Source organism: Natator depressus, chromosome 3 (genome assembly GCF_965152275.1).
Source record: "Natator depressus isolate rNatDep1 chromosome 3, rNatDep2.hap1, whole genome shotgun sequence".
NCBI lineage: Eukaryota > Metazoa > Chordata > Testudines > Cheloniidae > Natator > Natator depressus.
Window position 1 is genome coordinate 195,521,402 of NC_134236.1, and position 18,276 is coordinate 195,539,677.

Genomic DNA, 18,276 nt, shown 5'->3' on the forward strand with positions numbered 1-18,276 from the left:
GAAACTTTTCACAGGGGAAAAAAATCCCAGTATGGGACATTCTCTCAGAACAAAAGAGGAAGCATGCAATCTCCTTAATGGAGATAGGCACCTTCCCCATTTTCTCTCTAGGTGCTGGCCCTTCCGTGTCTAGAAAAACTAGCTAACACCACACACACATGCGCACCTGCATCCTCACCCACAAACATGCTCCATTCTCTACACACACGCCACTCTATGGATACATCTACACTGCAACAAAAGACTTGTGCAGCTGGCCCCCTTCAGCTGACTGAAGCTCATGTGCCTTAGGCTGCAGGGGTATAGAATTGCAATGTAGATATTCGGGCACATGCTGGAGACCAGGCACTGAGACCATGCGAGGTGGTGGGTCGCAGAGCCCAGGCTCCGAACGTCTACACTTCCATTTTATAACCCTGTAGTCTGAGCCTAAGTTAGCTGACCCAGGCCAGCCAAGGCTCTTTTATCGCAGCGCAAACATACCCTATGTCTCTGCACCCCTCATTTGTACTTCTGTCCCTCCTCAAAGTTCCCACTCTTCAGTTTCTGCCCCAGTACTCAAGGTTTCCTTTACTGTCCGCTCTCCTTCTGCCCAATTCTCCCCCTCATCTATATTTCCCCAGATCTTTGCCAGTCTCTCCAGTTCTCTCCTCCCCTCTGGCCTACACCAGTTCTTTGCTCACCTCACATTTTGTAATCACCAGTTTTGCCAACCCCTGCCTTGTCCAATTTGATATTAGCCTCCCCCAGGCCTCTGTCCAACCTCACTTTCCTTTCTGTTTCTTATGGGGAGGGCTAGTAGGGCACATGTGTGCTGGACATCAGAGCTGGAAGGAGAAATGGGGATCCCTGGGGACGCTTTTGGAAGGGAGGCAGGATTTGCAACAGGCAGAGGCAATGCAGCTGTAGCCATACTTTAAGGCATGCTAGGACTCTTGGCCCAGCCCGAGTTCTGCCTATTGACTGGGAGTCTCAAGTGTATGTGGGGCAGAGGTGGGGATGAAAGGCAACACCACTTCCTTCAGGGAGGGGAAGAAGGAGAGTTCTAACGTGTGAAGAAGTATTGCGGCTATGACTTTTTTGGGGGGGTGGGGGGGTAATCTTTAAACAAATATAAAATGCTGGGCACAATTGCCACGCTTTAAATTCATCCCAAGTGTCTTTTCAATATCACCTTTCTATTCTGCTGAAAAGCATGGAGGTTAGCATGAACGGGTTCCGTTTCTAAACACCATGATAGTTTTCCTAAGGACATAAAAAATTATTCCTGCTCCTTACTATTTAGTGTTGTCTTAACTTAGCTGCATTATAATGCATAGGAAGTTAATACATAATCACCATTCAACATCTGTTTTTCCTCAGTCTCTATTGCATTCTCAGATTAAAACAGGAATATGCTGAATAATAAACTCCTAACTGATCATAGACTTAAAAAAATTCTTTAATATAGCTTGTTACTGATTATGCAGTGAAGGGTTTGATAGTTTTACAGCTTTGTATTATATACAGACTATACAAGAGGCACATGAGAACTACTTAAATCACAATTTTATTTTTCAAATTCAAAAACAATTAACTGTATTTAACATGTTACATCAACAGATTTAAAATATCATGCTCTATTTAAATATTTGACTGACAACAATGTATACAAATAAAATGTTACACAAATATATTTAAGAAAACATTTTGGTCTTCAATCTGAACAATAAATAGACAGGCACTCCTATATATACAAAGAAGGGGTCATTACTTAGAACAAATTCTCATATAAGCAACATGTGGAAATATGGCAAGAAAAGATTTCTGGAGTTTTGGGAAACATGCTGTATGACACATCATGCAATTTCCAAATCTCACTTTCAAAACTTGAAACGTTTAAGATGTATACTGTTCTGAGTTTATCATCATCAGTTTATAGAGGAGATCCAAACCAAGCTTTCCTGAGTGATGTACAATTTCAGACTTCAGTTATCCATATCAAATCAAGCTACCTGATGATTGTTTTTAACATCAATACAGAAAACAAGGACTGGCCAGAGCAGCCTTTTATGTAAATAAAATGAGTGACAGAAGAACTTTGATTTGTAAAGCGTAACTGAAATTCAAGACAAAAATCTGCCTATTAGCAAAGTCCAACATAAAACCTATCCTCTTCCTTATATGTCCAGCTCTTAAATTTTATCCCATTTGAAATTATATTGTGATTTTATAAGATATAAAGTATCATTACATAAAAGGTAGAGATTTAGTATCCTTTCAGATACAGGCAGACACATTTTGCACAGCAGATCACATTTAAATGAGAGAATACTGTTCAGAAGTAGCATATGATAGAGGAAGAGTTACAAAATCAAAACACCTTTCAATAATTAGTGTAATTTTTTAAAGTTATTATTTTTTTTATTTTTTTTTTTTTTACTTTGTGTAAAAATTAGACTTCCCCAATTTCTGAATTTTTACTTTACAAATGCTATTTCAAACAGACAAGTTTCTCTGGAAAAAAAGTCTGTGTTTACAGCTTCTACCACCACAATTAAAATAAGATGCACTAGCAATGAAAAGTGGGCAATCCATGCTTTCAACATTATGGTGATAGCTAACCATGAATCACTGAAGAATTTTTAGTTATAACTTCTGAAGTCTATTTTAAAATTTGTAGATGAAATATTGAAACATAATAACTGCTAAGACAGTGGAAAGATTAGGACTAAGTCTTCATGCCATACTCTCAAAAATTTGTTATTCTAGTATTATTTTTACTTTTAGAAGTACTGAACAAATGTTTCTAGCTAATGATTTTTAAGAGAAGTAACTTTAAAAACCATTAAGTGAGAACAAAGAGGAGTTTTAATGATTCAGTGAAGAAATTAGACCCAATCTTGGAAAATAAATTGAAGACATTTACACGTGTTACTTTAAACATTTAACAATTTAAGTGTGGATCCTGCAAGCGTGTCCAAATCTTAATCATTTCTTGAGGTTTTCTGCTATGTACTAACATTAAGTTTGTGTAGGAACATATGTTATTCCTGTGTTTCTCTTCAATATCAAATGTTTTGAAGCCTTTGTGTTTTTCCGGAGCAAGCCCAAGTTTCTGAAGGCACATTCCAGTATAAACATCATCAATAGGATAGAGGAGGACCTGGTCAGATGCATTGTTCAGTCTTAATGCCAGATCACCAGAGTACAGAAACCCACCACCTCCTGCATATGGAGGATAAGAACCTTCAAAAACACTTTCTGGAATGTAGTACTTTAATTTTTTTTCTCGATGAGGTCCAGCATCTTTGATCACATCACCTATAAATAAGTCTTTGGCTTTGTCCTTTGATAAATTCTTCAAGTAATCCAGGATCTGGTGGGTATTCACAAAAACATCATCATCCCCCTTAAAAATAAACTGGGCCTCTGGACACGTGCTGCTGACCCATTTAAGAAACAGCACCTCTTTCAGAGTCAAGTTGAAGAAAGTGTCTCTGTAGTTCCAAAGAAGAATGTCTTGGTGGGTTTGACTCTCAAATTTCAGCATGTCTGAAAGATCAGGAAAGTTATCTTCTGGAGGGGTCTGTCCCAACAAAAAGACCCTTACAACTGTTACATCCCCTGATTGTATTTCTTTACCCCAAGATTCCCTAATTGCTTGCCTTCTATCAAAATGTGGTATAAGTGACTTGATAGCCAGTAGCAGGAAAGGTTTGTGTTTGCACTTTTTTGGTTGATCCACTAATAATGAATAATTTCTACATCTTAAATAAAGCAGGAAGTCTTTAAATCTGTCTGGCAACGTTGCAAAGTCATTAACCTCCGATGTTACTGATGGATCAGGGTCACAGGAATTCAGAACACTAGTATTAGAAATTAAGGTTTCTTCCACAGTCATATTGGAAAGCAAGGTCAAAATGGGGTTGTACAAGAATTCCAGCTTCTGTTGCTGTTTGTTCCAATAGGCCTTGTGAGGAGTGTATTTCTTCCAGAATTTGCTGCTGGGTATTATAACCTGTCCTTTTGTATTCTTCTCTTGACCACCACTTTTGGAGACTTCCACAATCACATAAATAAAAAAGTTTACCATCATCAGAATTCCCAGCAGCCTTAGTCTTCTGCGTCCAACACTCATTTCTCATATCTGAAAAGAAAAATGATGGTTAGATTTTATTCAATCTTTTTCAAACAGGTTTCTAATTTCATAGGAATACAAGAGGTTTTTTTTGACCACTTCTAAACCTCACAGTGTACAAAAGTCAGCAAGCCAAGAGTTGACATTTACATACTGAAAATGAAAAATGAATTGGTCACCCTCTAATATACAAGCTCTCTCCTGCAGCTATAGGTGTTTGGTTCCATTAGAAAGGAAAAGTTTGTCAATCAAGAGAACAAGCAACGATGGAAAGTTTTGCTTGAATTTCTAAAGCAGAATAAAGCATTTGACCATACATCTAAATTATTAGCAAGTGATCTCTTTCCAAAAGATTTACATGAGATAAAATGTTTGACTATACAATAATCAAGGCTTGAGAGCTCATTTGCCCTCAGCAGTTGGTAAGCTTTTCCTTGGTAATAAAGTGAGCCTAAGGCTGGGTTGGGTTGAGACAATAAGGTTGGGTGGGGGTGGGGTTGTGACAACCCCTTATGGTTGTGACATCCTTCCAAATGTGAACCGCTGCAGTACTCAGTTTTTGAGTCTACAGTTTGTCACTACCCCTAGCTTTCCCAAGCAGAAGCCAAGTGAAATTGACAAGCTTGGCCAGGTTCAAAGCTGCTATTCAGCTCTATGTAGGCAGCAGTGAACCTTGTTTATAATTCTGAATTTCATTCTCCTGCTGGGGAAGAAAATGAGTTGTACCAGAAGGTAACACTAAAGTAATCTGTAGGAGAGGACTACCAAAAAGAATAAAGGGGGGAGGGGCAGGGGTATAGGAAGCCACTTTCTTAGTGCGGCAACCAGAAGGGTAGGGAAAGTAGCTAAGACCCTCCTCAACCCCCTTGCAGGGAGGATTTACTACTCTTCTCCAACACACTCTCCCAGGAAGCTCTTGAGAAGAAGCGAAATTGATCCCTCTTCCTTCTAGCAGCTAGACAACAAGGGGAATGAAAGCTTTGAGTTTATCAGACACGAGAGGCTGAGATGAAGGATGAGAAGTATCCATAAGGCTGGTTGGAATTCCTGTGACTTCCCTATGCTGTAAGCTGAGCTTCTCATCAGGATGTTGTCCCCAAACTCACTAGTACTCCCTCCTTTCCCTCGAACATATCTTTTATATTAGCCTCTGATAAATTGTAAGAGCCCTGTGGATTCTATAAGTGAACCCAAACTAACTTCAAGTTTTTTCTATAGTCCTATAAAAAAAATTAAATAAAAAATGAACAATTTACATTATAAACCTTGCAGCAACAGCTTGTCAACTCTTAAGGACTTGTGTAATATACACAAACACCCCCCCCCAACAATACCCACATTATGCAAACTACATGAAAATTCTAAAGAGATACCAATATGAGTGGGACATTACCCAAAACATAAGACCATATCAAACTATACATCACAAATTTTTAGAAAACTAGTGTTTTTCATTTTCTAAAGAGCTAACAAGGACACCCAAGCTAACAGCAGCCAATGTAACAGGGGAGAGAGACCTGCCATAGCCCTTCCTATCCTCCTCCCCAGAGGGACCACCAGAGTCAGACAAAAGAAGCCATAGAACAGACCTTATTGAGGTTGTCAAGAGGATTTTTTTTCCTCTTTCTTAAAGACACAGTACCTACTAAATAGTTCTCTTTCCTCCTCTGGCAGGAGTCTTAAAACAATAGTCTAGCATCACACAATATTGTTTCCAAGCATATACTTTCATCTATCATATGATATCTAATTTTCTCCTCCCGTTACTATCTTCTTCTTGCTGTGCCTGATAGTACATCAAATTAAACAAGTAACACAAAATACCAGTTAATAGATTACATCAAGGATTCTCAAACTTCATTGCACCGCAACCCCCCTTCTCACAACAAAAATTACTACATGACCCCAGGAAGGAGAACCGAAGCCTGAGCCTGCTTGAGCCCCGCCGCCCCAGGCAGGGGGGCCAAAGCCCCACCAGCCTGGGCGAAAAAGCCAAAGCTGAAGCCCCAGGGCTTCATCCTCGGGGGTGGGGGGCTGTAACCTGAGCCCTGTCCAAGCCTGAAACCAAAGCCCCAGGCAGTGGGACTTGTACTTCAGCTTCGGCCTTGAGAGGCAGGATGAGGGCTTCAGCCCTTGGCCCCAGCCAGTCTAATGTCAGCCCAGGAGATTCCATTAAAATTAGGTCGTGACCCACTTTGGAGTCCCGACCCACGTTTGAGAACCGCTGGATTCCATTGATGCATACAAAATTCAAAAGAGATTAGGTATAAAAACAACAAACAACAACAACAACTGTGCTTGACACCACTGAGGGCAAATAATTTATCCTCCAATATGGGCTGGGGAGTTGTAGCACAAGTTACCACTAATATAGTAACTGTTTGGGACTCAAAGATTGACAATATGGAAACCAAAACAGACACATTAGAAATAAACGAGTACCAAAAGGAAGTGCAAGAATGTGTTTCAGAGATGAAAGGGTAAATACATTTTGGATAACTAAATCAGACATAGCTGAAAAACTGGAAGACTAAGAACCAAATTAGAAGGAAAAACCATCTAAAAGTGGGTGGTAAGCAACTTATATTCTTTGAACAGTGCATTCTTGCTGCACATAAAATGTAAGTGAAAAATGATAGGATTAAAATAGGACAAGCACAGAAAGTCAAACCACTCTTGGAAACAAAGGGAAAGCTCAGAGCGTTTACCAGTCAACAACCAAACCTGCCCACCATAATAATTTTCAGGGCTGGGCCTGTGCAACTTTAATTCGACCCTTTGTGTACATAAATTATGATACAGTCTTGAATTATATTACTAAACATTACTTTAACGTGGCTTCCGTAGTCACTGCAGACTGCTGGGAGAGAGAGCTCTCCAGCGCTCTAAAAAAACCAACCCCACAAAAAGGATAGTTCCCAGTGCTGGTGCACTGTTTACACTGGCGCTTTACAGCTCTGAAACTTGCTGCACTCGGGGGTGTGTTTTTTCACACCCCATGAGCAAGAAAGTTGCAGCGCTTTAAATTGCCAGTGTAGACAAGTCATGTGAGTGGTCAGCACTTCTGAAAATCAGAATCTATGGTCTCAAGCTGGACATCCAGAAAGTGAGCCACACACAACTGGAGACCACATGTAAAATGTCTGGTTTAAGTGACTTGCCCCGTGCCACACAAGAACTTTATGGCAGAAGCAGGGATAGAATCCCAACTTCCAGGGTGGCATTTCACTCCCTTAACTATGAGACCATCCTTTCACTTCCTGCAATCTTTTCCCTCATTCATTACATACCTTTCAACTTCTTAAAAAAATAAGACAGGGATCCTAAAGCCAGCCTCCGTCACTACCAGAGGTGGTTGAAAATTTTCTGATGGAAGTTTTCCACTGGAAACGCTGACTAGACAGAACCTATGTGTTCCATGGGAACGTGCTGATTCTGTTGAAAGTTTCAATACGAACCAGGCAGCTCCCCACCCTCCCGGCAGTCCACACAGCAGACGTTCAAGGCTTCCCAGACTGCCCACCTGACAAGCTCCCCAGTGAACGGGATGCCAGGCTACTCAACTTTCCAAGCTGTCTGGCTTCCTATGTTCCCCAGGAAGCAAGGCAACCACATCCCCAGGTGGCTGGCTCCCCAGATTGCCTGGCTCTTCAGTCAGCTTGCCAGGGAGGCGGGTGGTTAGCTGGTCTAGACATTTTTTTAAAAATTCTGTTTTTTTCTGAAACTGAATTTTTCAAAAAAGTTTCTGTTCTGTAGAAAATTTCTCATTTCTGACATTTCATTCTAAATCAGACTCAAAACGATTTAATAAAAGTGAAGTTTTCCATGGGATGGAAATTCCAGTTCCTGCACAGCTCTATTCACTACACAACCATGATTCATCTCTAGAGCAGGTCCATCCTGTGCACTGATTGAGGTAGGGGTCCTGTTGAAAAAAATAGTACGCCATCATGTAATTAAATAGTTCATTGTGGGATAAGTATAAGCCATTTTTAAAAGCAGAGTTCCATGCAACAATGCAAGTTGTGTGAAATATGTTGCTGAATAATGAAGATCTAATAAGGGAAATTAGAATTTTTTTAAATTAAAATTTTATGAACATACTGATTTTTTGTTGTTTCTAACTATGTAATTTACATATAGTACGATGAATAAGTTAATGGCTTGCAAGACAGAAACAGATCACCAATTTTTGTTAAACTACAGCAATTAACTCTCTTGAATATATTTCTTCAAAAAAGTGGTTTTAATAAGCAGAAGGAAGAGGGCCATTTGAACACTTGTATTATTCACCATACAGTATAACAACTATACACTGAGTCACAAACTAAAAAGGCAAGAAGTTTAAAATGGAAGAAGAAAATGTTCTTTTAAAGGGTAAGCCAGTAGAACTCATCGCTGAAGAATTATAATTTTGACAAGTAGCTCAGTAAGTTTCATAAAAAAGATAGCAACTGCAGTTGCACTAGATAGACTTTACAATTTTAAAACTTCATGCTTGAGGACATAAGATGATGTAAGGTTGCCAGACAACCAGGGGAACTGGATTTACAACTCCAAAACCAGTAACAGTCTGCCACATATGTTTTTTCTGTGGTGTAAACAGACACAGCTGTGTCTTAAGACCAGTCTTGTTTTCCATCTGGTCTGTTGGTGCTGCACTGACTGACCAAAATGCTAGTGGTGTGAATTTTGAGTTCAGGTAGCTTGCCAGCAGTAACAGCATAAAAATGTACTAGACCAGTGTTTTTTGCCACTTACACTTTAGTAGTAGCAATCTGAGCAGGTCATGTGGACAGACTTTACTGAAGAGGTTTTAACTAGAGTCAGTATCATGGAAAACCTTTGCCATTCAGACTAGATGACCATAATGGTCTCTTCTGTCTTTAGAATCTATGTATTATAAGAACTGAAGTAGTAGTAAGCCCAGAGGAAGCCAGTGTGCTTCTAACCCAGTCTTTGGCTACACTGGATACTTTTACATCAGTGTAGCTACACTGATATACTTGCATCAGCATAGACACATCTACCACTGTTTCAAATTAAGGAAAAATGCACCAATCCTGTTGCACTGGTATAAAAAGACACATACACTAAGGATCTACACCAGTGTACCTTTGCCAGTGAAAAGTGTAGCTAGTACCTCAGAAGAAAGAAGAATGATCCCTGCTGCCAGCTGCAACAAAGAAAGAGAAAAACCAGTAGATTCTACACCTTCAGCAGTAGTCAAGGACTGGTACAGACACAAATTTCCATCTGTTTAGCTAAAGTTTAAACTGTTTTGAAAACACACCTTTAGTTAAACAGTGCAAATCCATGGGTTGATAAGGTCTGTGTCTGTGCCTGGACTCTGGAGTTCCTGTATGACCCCAACAGGAGCTGTGGCTGAATCACCAATTTCATGCTTCTTTTTTTGAATAATAAGGGGAAGTTACTACATGCAAAAACAGATACAATCTGCTGCTGAGGGTGCTCAGTAGGGATGAGGCAGGCAGGCAAAAAAGGAGTGGGGGTGGGTGGAAGAGGAGAATACAGAAGAGAAATTGTTAGCACAGTAGTTCAGTGGCAGTACATTTGCGTTTGGTACTGAACTATATTCCTCTCTCTTTGGGCTGGGAGCACTGTGAAGGCGGTGAGCTGAGACAGAGGAATACTGGCTGCACTAACACTTTTCTGTGAGACTAAATGAAAAGCATCTAAACCTAAGTTGATGGGAGGGTAGCTATAACCCATGACCCCAATTCAGAGGCAAAGCTCTGAAAACCTCAAAATAGAAAGAGGAGGAAAATGAGACAATTGTCAGAAACCTGGCCACAGCGTTCTTGATTACCTAAATGCCTGTCTCTAAATTTTAAAAAAAGAACAGGAGTACTTGTGACACTCTAGAGACTAACAAATTTATTAGACCATAAGCTTTTGTGGACTACAGCCCACTTCATAGGATGCACAGAATGGAACATACAGTAAGAAGATTATATATATATACATATACATACATACACACACACACACACACACACAGAAGGTGAAAGTTGCCATAAAAACTGTAAGAGGCTAATTAAGATGAGTTATTATTAGCAGGAGAAAATAAACTTTTGTAGTGATAATCAAGAGGGCCCATTTAGACAGTTGACAAGAAGGTGTAAGGATACTTAACATAGAGAAAGATTCAATACGAAATCTAAATTTTAAGAAACTACAGAAACCACAGTACTCTAGGAAGGAATTAAGGTTTTCAGCAAAGTTTTGTTCAAGGTAAGGACGTACTTCAGCAATATTTCAAAATGGTGATAAGCAAACTTGTAGACAAGGGAGGTATAAAAAAAGGAATAGTTTGGAAGAAGAGTTAAGATCTGAATTAGGGAGAGTGACTGTGGAATCTGCAATGAGACAAAAAGGACTTAATTTTTTATAGATTTTAAGGCCAGAACGGACCATTGCGATCAACTAGTTTAACCTCCTACCCAACTCATGGCATAACATTTCACCAAGTAATTACTTCAGCAGTCCAATATGTTGTGGTTTAACCTATAGGACTGCTTGATTTGAAGATTTCAAGTGATATAGAATCCGCCTCATTCTTCAATAAGTTGTTCAATACCTTGAATCATTAAGTTCAGTACACCTTGATTCTGAGTTATATGGTTAACATTTCAACTGTTTTTATCCCTTAATACACTCCCCTTTTGTTGTAAATTAAACACTTGACTGCTCTAGCAAGTCTATCACAATGACTGGTTACCTTGCTAGTAAATTGGTGACTATCCAAACTCTGCAGGCCCTCTCCCCTGTGGAAAAAATCCCAATGCTCTATAAAACGTTCTACATTACACCACTTACCTAGCCAATAGTTCTCACCTTTGAAATATTTAGTAGGAAGCAGTGATCTAGCCAGGATCTTAGTTTTAAAAAAAACAAGCCAAAAATCGTAAAAAGAGTTTGTGCAATACAAAGTAGTGTCATCCAAAGCGGAAGTCAGAAATTAGAAGTCACAGAGGGAACACAATGTAAAAAGGAAATGCCATGGACAGAATTTTAAGGGGGTCAGGGAGGCAAAACTACTTGTTCATCTGTAATTTCCATTTCTCCTAGTAGATTCACCTCTGTGGACGGACACCCTAACTCATAGGTACTCTTGTACAACCTAGCAAAATTAAAGCAGAGTTCCTCTATTTTCTCGAAAATGGAAGTTCTTCCTGTTGGCAACTAATCTTACCCTTCCCAGACACACATTTACAATGTAAAGGACACAAAAGCTGAATCCCTTCCTACATAGAATCTGCTCCCAATGTTTCTAACCCTTCTTGTCCTTCTCACCATTACTATTTTACCTTTAGAAATCAGACGAGCCAGATTAAAACCAGTACTGAAGATGAAAAGTGTCCCTTCAATTTTTACTATGCTATTATGTTTTTTGGATTATTTAGTACCTCATAGCATGGTGCTAGAAAAATATATTAAGGATTGTATATTCATATATTCTTAGCACCTAAACTTTATTACTCAGCCTGACCAGTGCCCATGGAAAACTTAGGGCAAATGGTGAGATGTCTGAGGACTCATTCTTTATTCATTCTTTACTTGTCTGGGATGTACATGGTTGAGCAGGAAAAAAGTAATTTATTTTTATATTATTCACTTCCCAATACTCAAGCAAGGTATTCGGCACAAAATGAGTTTAATAAGTCATATTTCTATTGCATATTCTTTTGAAAGTATTTTACAGTTGTAACCTAGTACAAATATTGATGACAAAAATTTGTTTTTATTCCTCTGCTGTGGATCTCTGTTCTGGATGTAGTTTATAGGTATTTATGTCCAAGCCACTGACAGAAGAGAGTTATTAGATGAGAAATGTGACTTACATTGACTTAGCTTAATTGAGCTCAATCACTACAACTAAATGTAAAACAATTTAAGTGTCCATTCAAGGACCTACTGTGATTTAACTAAAATGGATTTAAAAACTGACTTATGTTAAATCAGTTCAACTTCTGTATGTGGACAGGACCTTTGTTTTACTAATTTCTCATCGACTAACACACTTCTTTTAGTATTCTCACATGTGCTCATTCCTTTCTCACCACACTCATTTTAGCCTTCTCAGATTTGGTTTGGGGCACTCAATTCTCCTCCAAAGACAGGAAGACATCTGCAGAAACAGCTGTCTTCTCCCGCACAAAACAGCTTATGCATTTATCCCTCCGCTGATGAGAATGAAACACTACTCCTTTTGGAACACAATGCTCTTCCATAAATCAGTGAGAAGGGTCACCAAAGGACAATGTAAGGAGTGTCTTACTCTGATACCAGCACTTTCCTGTACTGTTAGTATTTAAATTCTCAGTCCATCCTGTACTAAAATCTTAAAGGGAAATCCTGACCAAGATTATAAAATTGATTTTATCATAACTCATCTTTCCTGACATTTTATAGGCAAAAAACTCTCCTGGGTACTTCATCTGGGGTGTCACCATGATGTGGCCCGTTTGGAGAATAATATATGGAGAGATGGCAATTCCAGAAGACCCTCTTAAGAAGTAAAAGAGAGGGAAAACCCGCAGATGCACAGAATCCAAAGGAATGGTGGGGTCAAAGATCCAGAGTAAAATTAACGAACCAGATGTTTAAGGAAGAAACTATTACTTGAATTTTAGTTATACCTACCAACTTCATCAAGGAAGGGATAACAATGGAGATTTGGCCCATTCCCCTCCAAAAAATAATTAAGTTAAACGTCCATATCTAAGTTATCCCATTACCTGATTACACTCAGCATACTTTCTGTAATATTAACAGAAGAAGTGTTTTATTGCCCAGCTCTAGTAACACTGACCTTGAAGTCCGCGGGCAGTTGCTAGAAAAAACAACGAAAAGAATCCAGTTTGACCTGAACCAAAAATAAAAGTATTTTGGTAATCAAACAAAGTCAACAAAAGTTACATTTTGGATCAAACTAAACATTTTGTTTCTAGGCATTTTTAACCTTTCTTAATAAAAGCAAAGGAGATGCCAGGCTAGATTCACAAAACTGGAAGAGAAGGTGCCCCCCTCATACCAAATAGCCCAGTCATTAGGGCACTCACCTGGGATATGGGAAACCCAGGTTAAAATCCCTTCTCTGGAGGAAGGACTGAATGCAGGTCTCCCCCTTCAAAGATGAGTGTCTTAACCATCAAACTATATAGGCTATTCTGCGGTAGGCCTCTCTCTCAAGCCCTCCCATTAAACCCATTCCACTTTGTATAAAATACCTACATAGTCTCTGGACCAGAGAGTGTGAGAACATTGAAATACAGTGTACAGTGGAAGATTTATATTAACACCTAAATAACTTTAATTCCTAATTATCACTTTGGATAAAAGAATACTTCGAGATTCAACACATTCCTTCTTTCAAATAAAGCATCAGAAGTTAATATAAGCATCCTTGAGCCATCTCAGAAGTTCTCCAGCAAAGATACTTGACATTTGTGAGATTTCCAAAGTAAACAAACAGAAATAAAACTTTTCTTTAAACAAAAACAGGGAGGATTTGATTTAAATCACTAGGCAGGAAGACTTGATTTAATCACGGATCTCTACATAAAAGTGCATTCTTGTTGGCTCTTATAACTTTAATACGTATTCTTCACAACTCAGAGATAGATGTAGGTTTCATTTTTAGAAGGTACACACTATATGTTTTTAAAGTGATTTATTTTGAAAATTTTTCAGATTCGTTTTACAGCTATATCAGAAAATGAATGATTGTTTAGTTATTTCATTTACCAAAGGTAACTGAAGCAGATATTTTTTAAGTCATTGGGAGGTGAACTACCTCGAATTAAACAGGTTAATCATTAATATTCGGAGGTTTCTCTTGCCATGCTGTATTAGGAGAAGATCATCACCAGACAGACATTTAAATTGTTTTATTTAACTAAAACAACGTTATGTATTCCGGATTTTTTTCTTCAACAGCAAACATATAATATTTTAAACAAAACAAGCGTATGAATTTAGTTAAATATTCAAGTTTTTTAAAATCAGGTTTGTTTTTGTTAAAATTGTTTTTAACTAACATTGTTAAATGAAATATTTAAAAAAAAAATTAAATCGACTGTGTCAGCCAGGTCAACACGAGAAACTTAAAATACTGGCGTCTGCAGCTAACTCAGTCGTCTTCACCTTCATTTTCCTGTTTGTTCATAATCTGGAAAAGAAAAACAAGCTTTCTGGCTTTTTCAGGTCCCAAACAATTTCTCAATTTGGAATGAATTAATCCAAAGGAAGAAAATATTCTTTCTACACTGGCAGAAGAAGCTACTGCTGTTAAAAGAGATCATCATTTCAACAGTCTCTGAATCCAAGCCCTTAAGTGACTTCCACCAGTTCACTGGTGTGACTTTCTTTAAAATATCATCAGAAAACATACTTCTTGAATGGTTCTTATTCCCAAACTGGGTCTCTTTTACAACCTGCTGCCATTATAGGTTTTCCCTTCTAGTGAGTGAATGGTATGGTAGATCTCAAATCAATGAAGGCTACACTCAGAAAGACCTCATGACTTCTGGAAAATGCTACTCAAACAGTTTCACTTTTTTTTCCTATTGCCTGTCCCTCCCTGCTCACATTTATCTCCAGACTTCTTCTCCTTGTCCAGATCTATCCCACCCCCAACAATCTTCTATTCATTGAACTTTTTGAAACTTTGCACTTTTAGAGAGAGGTAAGGGATTGACTCAGCGTACACAAATTTACAGAGGGACAACATGGTTGAGGTCTGTTATTTCTCACTTCTGTATATTATTTATTTATTTAAAACATTTTTGCTGTTAACAAGCATGTTATCTCTGGCAACGCAAATCCAGTTTGAGAACTGCAAAACTAAGCATCTCTGATGGTATCTTCTAGACTGAGCACTGAGTCCCATTGGGTAGATAGAAAGATTAACCTAAATAATCTATACAGAAGCTCCTGGTACCCCATGAAATTGGGTCCCTAATCCATGAACTATTGGAAATCATTTACAAAACTTTACATTAATATATTGTCTCATACTGCAGAATTAGAATTTATAATCCCTATTCCATGATGAGATATCTTTGAGATATAATGTATCTTAATTAAAACTACCTTTAGATAAAATGCTTTTTGAGGAAAAAAATCAAAAAAATCCAATTTAAATTAAAAAATCCAATATGATTTAAAAAAAAAAATCATTGATTTTTATCCACCCTGAACAAAAACTAAATGACTTCAGACATTCATGCACTGCAACAAAAAGGCAAAATATCAAATTTTAAAAAATGCTTTGCAGATCACACAAAAGTCTCTCATACACCAATCTCCTGAGTCTCAGGCCAGTGCCTTAACCATTAGGCTATCCTTCATCTCTAATTCCACCACCATATAATCAAATATTTCTCAAATTCCCATCTTCCTGCAGCACTAAAAAAGTAACTTAGCAATGCTTACCAATTCAACTAAGGGAGTCTTATCTTCTCTTGTGTGGAGGATTGGAGTAGATCTACAAGCTTATTGGTTTGTTCCTGGACTTCTTCCATGGATATTATGAGAGCTTTCACCACCCTCTTAAGAAGCTTCTAAAAGCCACTGAAATCACCCAAAGGGCACCTGAAGAGATGACTGCCCCATCTGGGAAAGATAAGGATGTGGCCTGTGGAGATGGGAGTTCAGCCATGGGTGCTGTCTTCTCAGGTTCTTCCTCTTGGTGTTGAAGAGGAGAGGTCTTGAACAGGGGTTGTGGTGGCACAGGGTCAGCTCTGGATACTGTAGGTGAAGTAGACAGTCTCTTGTATTGCTCAGTTCTGCTCTGGGAGTTATCACAGACCCCAGTGGCCACGCTGGAACTGGTTGATATGGTCCCAGTGCCTAGAGTGTAAAAAATCAATGCCCTTGTTCTGATGATAGAATGTCCCAATACCTAGCTCTAGAGGAAGGTCTCAGTTCCAAAAATGATGATGTTGTGGCCACTTTTGAGGAGAGCATGTTTGAGGCTCTATCATCAACAGAGACTTTCAATGAAGCATAGTCCGGTTCCACTGAAGGAGCCAGGTCCTTCAAAGTAGAGGATAGTGCTATGGGCATCAATAGTGCCAAGGAAGTTTGATGTCTTGGTGCTGACACAGCTGCCAATATTGGTAAGAGAGGCGATTCTGACTCCAGAAGAATTAAGAGGTCCTTCAGTGCTATAAACCTCTGGGATGCACAAGTGTCTCAGTTCTGATTACTCCCGCAGCACCAGTTCAGGCTTCCATGCAGAGGCTGATGGTACAGCACACAGTGCAGAAGGCAGCAGTACCAGAGCAGGTTGTGGAAGTGCTGATGTTGATGCTACTGTATGAGCTGCTATAGGTGCTGAGTTCCTTATCGATGACGGAGGCTTTGGCAGCCTCAGCCCTGCCGGAGGTGCTTCAGCGCCCAGATGAAGCTGAGCTTCAATGGTTAACTGCTTAGAGTCATGAAGTCTCAGACTGAATGGTGTCGAGGGGAGGCCTTGCTCAAGCTCTTAGTAGGAAATACGCTTCCCTGGCTTACCACTTCCTTAGACTTTACTGACATATCGCTGAGTCTCAGTTCCCAGGCTCTTCCGTTCTGAGGGGCCACACAACGGGGAGGGGGGGAGGGAAGGGAGGAGTGAGAAGTGTATTTCAAAGATCCCAGGTCAGATGCCGACCTCAAAGATCTATTCATTAAGATCCGTAGGCATGATTCCCTATCCTCTCTCATATGTGAGTTAAAGAACTGGCAAACTGAACATCTTCCAGTGACACACAATTCTCTGAGGCTGCCAAGACACGTGTCTGTCAGTCAGGGGCACGGTTCGGTGATATACACAGTAATACTTGAAATTAGGGGACCTGGAAGAGGCAACTCTGGATCTAAAAATACATTTAAAATAGAAATAAGAACGCTTAAACACACCCCAAAACACTAAAATAAAAACTTGCTAACGGGCAAACTAACTACTAAAAACTAGAGTAACTACACAGGTAGAATAGTTGTTGGCAGTCATATGGACAGCGAGCACTCAAGTCTGAAAGCCAAGAGGAGAGGAACCGAGTAATGGCTAGTGCACTCCGCCATTATATGCCCTCAACGTGAAGCATGAAGATTCTCAAAGTGCATGGCCAGATGTCCAAAGCACTCCAAACTTGAGAGCATGAGTCACCTGAACACTAGTAATGGAATGTACATATGGACAAGCACTCGAAGGAGAATATTTTCTTAATTTCAATTTATTCAACTAATTCAGTTCAGTGACTAGTTCATTCAAAGTCGAGAAATGACTGGCAGTTTAGAAAACAGGAAAAGCTTGTTTTCCTTTTCCAATCTATGAATAAAAAAGTAGCTGTGAGTGAATGACCGCTACTAAAATCTTGAAGGACATGGTGACCAGAAAGAATCAGTTTAATTCACTACCTACAGGTAGTACTTTCTTTCTATAATAAGTCGTATAAAACATGTTTTGTTTTTAAAGTTGTTTTTTTAATTAACTAATAAAAACCATTTTACAATGCTGTATTTGTGCTTTAACGGTATTCAAATTTCTACCCAAATAGAGCGTGACACAAATCATAAAGTTGCACCAGCTTAATTAAAGGTTTAAATTGTTTAGATCAACTTGGTTAAAACAGTGCAAAAAAATGGCGGGGACACTCTTTCTTTAGTTAAAACCAGGCTTATTTTGGTTTAACTTAAATCAATTTTGTTGTCAGAAATAAAGAGGTTGGCACTGGTTCAAAAACCAGTTTAAGTTGTTGCAACTTTCTTGTGTAGGCATAGCCTCAGTCTCCTATACATTCAGTCCAATACCATGTATACTCTGCATTCACTTTAAAATATTTAAAGAAAAAAATTATGAAATATTTAAGGAAGTCATGAAGTCAACAAACTATCAGACTACGAATAGTTATGATTAGTTTGAAATGTTTAAAGCTCACTATTTACAGCCTTTTAAAGGTGCATTTTCAGACACATGGTGAAGTATGCCATTAACCATAAAAAAAAAGATACGTATTACGCGCACAGATTTCTTGCAACAACCTTAACTTTGGCCATCAGTCAAGAAGAAATTCCACTGCCAGACTGAAGTAGAAACACATTATTTGTCTAAAAGATACACTACCAAGTTCTTTAGTTCCAAGCTC

At 38.8% G+C, this 18,276-nt stretch overlaps 1 protein-coding gene across 5 annotated transcripts in view; it reads right to left on the bottom strand.

Annotated features, from left to right (window-relative positions):
- Nucleotides 1-1,262: 1,262 nt before the first annotated feature.
- Nucleotides 1,263-18,276, bottom strand: part of B3GNT2 (UDP-GlcNAc:betaGal beta-1,3-N-acetylglucosaminyltransferase 2) — a 42,187-nt gene continuing 25,173 nt past the window's right edge. For 3 of the 5 annotated variants that reach the window (XM_074949606.1, XM_074949609.1, XM_074949607.1), the window contains exon 2: nucleotides 1,263-4,129. In XM_074949606.1, coding sequence (XP_074805707.1) covers nucleotides 2,927-4,120 — 1,194 coding nt within the window. In that variant the 5' untranslated portion in view covers nucleotides 4,121-4,129 and the 3' untranslated portion in view covers nucleotides 1,263-2,926. Of the gene's footprint in view, nucleotides 4,130-12,956; nucleotides 12,979-18,276 lie in introns of those variants that run through there. The other 2 variants (XM_074949608.1, XM_074949605.1) reach the window with 2 other exon arrangements.